Raw genomic sequence first — 6000 nt, 5'->3', positions numbered from 1 at the left:
TTTCAAAGGAGCGAGTAGCTGAGTTAACATAACAATGAAGCAAGGTTGATCACTGCGTAGAAAGCTAATGGGACAACGACATGATAGAGTCCAACCTGAAAGTCAAGAATTGCAACCTTGGACAGCTGTTTCGACCTGGTTGGGTTTCGACTGTTTCTCTTTTTGTCTGATCAGATCTTTAACAGATCCTACGGTCACAGGTGGCATTTTCGGGTACGGTCCCTTCCATCATTGCAGGTAGAGTTAAGGTGGCTGAATACAGTTTTTAATACCTGTGTTCATTCACCTTTTTCTCTAAAACCCTTGGTCCTTTGGTCGCCAAAAATGGTAGTAAGCAAGTTAACAAGGCAAACTTTGGTTTTTTGATAGTTAAGCAACATGGCAAGATGAATAAATATAAACAGGCCTTTAAAGTCGGTTTTGTTTATTTGCAGAAAGGTTCACTGGAATATCTTAAGTGTCCTTCGTTTAAGTTCAATATTTTTTCAATACTCCAGTTACTTATTTTTTAAAGTATTTTCGTGCCAAATTTCGTGAAATTCTAATGAGTGGTTCTCCAGAAATAGGCGTATTTCCTTGAAAGCCATTTCGCATTCAATCATAATTTTTTGACTTACTACGCATGCGCAGCATTTAACTGGGTTCTTTCGATAACAACGAAAAATCTGAGAATTGCTGGGTTCTTTGCATCGTTACCTTTTCTAACATACCTTTGTAATAAAAGACTAAAGCCATCTACACACGGCGTTCAGTTACGAAGAAAAATAGCACAGATAGTGTGGGCATTGAGCAAATAAAACAATCTTATCAACGGCATGTTTTACAATAACTGTCTAATTTCTCGCGCGCTGATTGGCTCATTTTTATCATCAATAAGAGTACAGAATGTTAAAATTTTAATTTATGCAAGCTTTCAAGTTTAACTTTCAACTGTCTAACTTTCAAATTTTTAACCAATGAGAATTTATGGACTTTTTTAAGTAGCCAATCAAAAAGCGAGAAAAGCTATTGACAATGTTCGCGTCATTTTGAATACAATTTACTTGTTTACGGCGAGGTTACGACGTCTTTTCCCCACATTTATTCCCGGCATTTGACCATTTTGGGGTCTTGTTATTGTAAAAAACGAATTGACGTCAGTTTTTTAAGCGTCTGTCCTCTTACTGATGATAAATTTCGTCATAACATCGTCAAAGTTTACTGCGGAACCAATCGCCTGCGGCTCGTGGTTCCACAACCACTTTGACAATGTTATGACGCAATTTATCATCAATAAGAGCACAGGCGCATAAAAAACTGACGTCAATTTGTTAAATTTGTTTTTGTGATCCTTGCGCGCGCGCTGAATCGCATTAACAAGAGCGCGCGCGAAAACTGTGTTCGGCCACCTCGAAGGTCCCGAAAAGTTTTCGCACCCGAGAAGCTGTAGCAAAATCTCAAACCTTAAGACTACAAATCTGATTTATGCACATGTTCTTAATGTGAACAGAGGTTCACTTCATACAAGACGTTTTAGGCGTATACAACTTTCTGTCTTTAAATACCGATTAACTAAAGTAGCTTTGCGGGCCCCAAAAGTTTCCGGGGCTTTCGAGAAACGTACCCCAGGCCAGAGAGAGACTAGCCACGCAGCGGTGCACTGTGGGTAGTCTGTGTTATCATGGCGGATTAATTAGCTGTGCGGGTGGGAATTGAAGCGAAGTGTAAATGTTTTGGGTTTTCTGCAAAAACAATAGAAAGTTATTACACGCTATATTATATGAAAATGGCCACTTAGAAAGACAAGGATGAATGAAATAAGGGCGGATGTTCAATAAGAAAGGTTGTTGGTTGTGCTGTGGTAAACACAAGAGCAATAGATCATCGAGCGGATTTGTAGAGCTTTACCCGGGAGAGTTCAAGCTAAGATGGCGTCCGCTGCAGAGAATAACGAGACGAGGGAAGAGGACGAAGAGAAAATGGATAAGAGCGGTGAAACTACCGCGACTTTAAAAGAAGGTTTGTGTCTAAAACGTTATTATGGACATCCAGGTTAAGCTTATTAGCTTAACTTACTCATTCACAATAGCTTTTATCACTTTGGTTTGACTTTTAATCCGTTTATTTAGTAAATTACGACGTTAATTTGCTGCTTTTTTTTTTCCAGGGTTGAAAAAATCTTCGTCTGACTCGAAAATCAAGAAACTACGAAGGAAAATTTCTCAAGGACTGAGATTGTGTGAGTAAGCTTACGTCAGCTGATTTATGCTGAAGAACTGAGCAGTCGAATTAATGCAGATAAGGTGTTGAGAGTAACTAAAATGAGTCTAATAAAATAGTTGCTTTCTTTATCATGTATTGATATAATACGTGGATTACAGGAGAGAACGATTAGAGGTAATTCTTTTTACGTTCAGGGCAATTTCATTATTCAAGTGCCAATTTGGCTGTGTTTTTTTGGCTAATTTTGTGACTATGTTCAAACATGGCTCAAGATTCACTATTCAAGGTTAAACTGATTTTTTTTCTTTAAGAGAAATACATGATTATACATCGTTTACTTTTGTCATGCTGATGTCTTTCCATGATTGACATACAGTCAACAGTACTGAAAGTGGCAGTGTCTGAGGATCATGTGTACTAAAGGCATCTGCAGTGGAGTGTCAATCGATACCCTTGATGGATACCCTTGATTGGCTCTTGATCGACACTCTATCGACACCTCAGTTGACACTCAATCGACACTCCATGGACATCTCGGTTGACAGTCAGTCGAGAGTCAACTAATTTGCGATCGATTTACATGAGTTGGCCAACACTCAGCCGACTATCGACTGACTGTTGATTAAGTGTCGATAGAGTGTTGACTGAGTATGGATCGGCATGTCAATCGAGGGTACTCATCGCAAGTATCGATTAACACTTGACTGCTGCCTTTACTGCACATGATCGGTGTCTCTCACACAAAGGCTGGTTGGTTATCTTGCAAATACAAGATCACCAATTCCTGAATTTAAATAAGAATGAAAAACATAAAACGTGGAATCACCTAAAACCACTTACAACCACCTAGCTACAACCATTTACAACCACCCACAATCCACTTAGAATTTTGTTTTGCGCTTCTGATCGCCTGTGTACACAGCAGAAATGGGTGTCTCGTTTCATGTAAGCAAAATAAATACTTGGCAAGAGCGGTCCAGTATATTTATCTTAGTTATCTTACTTACAGCGCAAAGAACTACAAATTGATAGGTATACTACCAGAATATAGTAATAGTTGCCTTGCTTTGAAGCATGACAGGGTTACTTTCGCGATATCCCTAATTTTTGAATGGGCTCATGTCGCAGACAATGACTTATGTTTCAAGGGTACTAATTGCGCTTTTGATAGGAACCCCTGAAACAAAAGACAACATTCCTGGTGTGCAGTTATTGAAGTTGCTCATGGTGTGAGCAAAAATTTGTCCACAAAATTGTCACTAAAATGCCTTAAAATTATGAAAATAGTATTCTGAAGGTGGTGGTATGTAGTTTTTGGTGGTTGTAGGTGGTTGTAGGTCATTCCATGTTTTAGTATTTACTATTCCTTAACTTCCTCACAGCCTACTGATGGGCTCTTATAATTTTTTCTTAGGTTTCTTTGTTGTTTGCTTGTAGATGTACTTGGAGGGTTGTACGGGGGGGTCTCTGGCACGGTTCATGAACAGAAAAAATAGAGGATCACAGATCACGGATATAAAAATTTTGTTTTCTCGAATCACGAAAATAAGCAAGTAAGATACTCTTTTCAATAACCTGTACTTACACTAGAAAGAGTGTTTGAAGAAAGAAAAATCATAAAAGGGTAAGTCAAGGCTCCATATTGCGAATCGCATGTTTAAGTCACTCTCGATAGACGACTCTAACCTTTCAGAGGACTTACGTCTCAAAATCATGGAGAATAGAGTGGTGAAATTATGAATATCAGTTAATATTCAAGTTCTTCACTGGTCACGCAAAACCTTCAGGTCATGGATCACAAAGAATAATTTCCTAAATTCACGTTTCACGGAAAATAAAATCAGCTAATCACACATCATGAGAATACCCCTGTACGACCCCTCTACTTAGGGAGAAACTGCTGGATACCCTACTGCTTGAACAGTATTCCATAAACAATATTTTGCATAGCTGTTGCATACAAATTAGGGTAATTCTGAAGAACACCTCCCAAAACAACCTGTTGGCCGTCTGTCGGCTGACTGTCAGCCTTCTGTTGGCCATCTGTTGGCCGCCTGTCTGCCGACTATTGGCCACCTGTTTGCCAACTGTTGGCTGTTTGTCGGCGGACAGATGGCTGACTGTCGGCTGACAGGTTTAGGCTAAAACACAGACCAACAGTCAGCTGATAGTTGGCCTACTGTCAGTGATCTGTCAATATTTGAATAATCAGCCAAGAAGTCATAGTGTGTGGCATATAACTAAATGTACATGATCAAGGTTGTATGTTTTCACATTAGATGAGCTTTTGAATGAAATGAGTTTTAGCCACTTGACACTAGGTTTAATTTGTAAATGGCAGACAGAGGTTGATGTGGCTTGTAGGACAGGATCAATAATTGATGTAAGAGCAGAATGCTCTATCTAGAAGGCGAGAGAGCTGTAATCCATGACAGTCTTCTCCAGGTTTGAATCTTTTGCATCATCACAAAAAAATGGAAGAAGTCTAAGCCATTTATGTCTGCATAAAATTGCTCAGAGTTTGTGGCAGGTCAATCTTCCAAATGTTGCTGCAGACTTCACAGTGAGTCTTTAGATAACTTGTTGATTTCATCATTAGTACAGGATGGTTCGAAATCAAATAGCACCTTTTGCATTTAATACTATCTTCCCTATCCTCTCTTGAAATTGAAACGAAAGTGAACGAAAGTGGTTTTTACCGTCAAAGTGGAAGAAACTAGAATGTATAGTGGCATTAGAATAATTATATATATTTTCTTATTTTGTTTATTTTATTTTTTATTTGTCATGTTAAAATGAATAAGTCATTTTCTATAAGCAAACTTCCATGTTGGTAATACAGGTACATATATGTTCAAATACAGGTACAAGTATGTTGAGGTATAACAAATCTTTGTGATCAGGGATTAAAACCTTATCATGGAGTCTACCAAAGAAATGCATTTGCATAAAACTATGAATGAATATGCCAAGGTGTGATATTTATAAGTAATATAAAGTTTAATTCTTTTCTCTCTCAATTGCACTTTTCAGCATTGACAAAAGATGAGAATGACAGAGCGGATGTCTCTTTGGAAGAAAGCGATAGAAATACAGAGGTGCTTAGTTAAAAGTCCCTAGTCAGCCATACCTTTGTTTTTGTTTACGTGCAAGAGTTTGGCTATTATATTTTATTTGGAACGTGTCAAATTGAAGGAAATAATTGTGAAACTACATAAGATAATTAAACATACTTTAAGGAACACAACTTGCCATAAAGCAACAAGATTTTGCTTCCCCATGCAATATCAATAATTTTGATGTCATTGAAAATGGTGAAGGCTGACTAGGATTCTTTAATGTTTCATTCAAGAAAACTGTTAGTGTCATCATTTGATTTTTTTGGAACTCTACCGGCATTTTGAGATTTGATATGCTAGTAACACACCTTATATACAGTGCTCAGTTTCTTTAATTGGTGGTCCTGGGTGATGCAGGAATGCATTATTATTGTGTTATTCATAATTCTCTGAAAAATCAGAACTTTAAATTTCCCACTCAGAAATAGAAAAAAAGTCTTGTATTGCAATTGCATTACCATGTTGCTTATCACAGTGTGAACCAAACAACATTCTACATGTAGGCTGCACGTACAAAAATTCCAAAAAAGCAGTCAGGTACACCAAGAGAACAACAGGTGGCAAAAACCCAAACAAAACCCTAGGGCCGCAGTACTGACCCTGAAGATGACAACAAACTAATGTTCTTATCCTTACCCAAACAATCACACTATATGAATTTCTTCTTATGCTTTTTTTG

At 37.9% G+C, this 6000-nt stretch overlaps 1 protein-coding gene across 2 annotated transcripts in view; it reads left to right on the top strand.

Annotated features, from left to right (window-relative positions):
- Positions 1–1613: 1613 nt before the first annotated feature.
- LOC110051294 (cyclin-dependent kinase 5 homolog) overlaps positions 1614–6000 on the top strand; it is a 71501-nt gene continuing 67114 nt past the window's right edge. For both annotated transcript variants that reach the window (XR_016206818.1, XM_020757329.2), the window contains exons 1-3: positions 1614–1998; positions 2147–2218; positions 5236–5300. Coding sequence is in view for 1 of the 2 variants with exons in the window: in XM_020757329.2 (XP_020612988.2) it covers positions 1908–1998; positions 2147–2218; positions 5236–5300 (228 nt within the window). In the remaining variant the exon portion in view is untranslated. The remainder of the gene's footprint in view (positions 1999–2146; positions 2219–5235; positions 5301–6000) is intronic.

Source organism: Orbicella faveolata, unplaced genomic scaffold (assembly GCF_042242905.1).
Source record: "Orbicella faveolata isolate gen_17 unplaced genomic scaffold, um_ofav_v1 contig_15, whole genome shotgun sequence".
Lineage (NCBI taxonomy): Eukaryota > Metazoa > Cnidaria > Anthozoa > Scleractinia > Merulinidae > Orbicella > Orbicella faveolata.
This window is presented reverse-complemented; position numbering and strand designations above follow the sequence as displayed.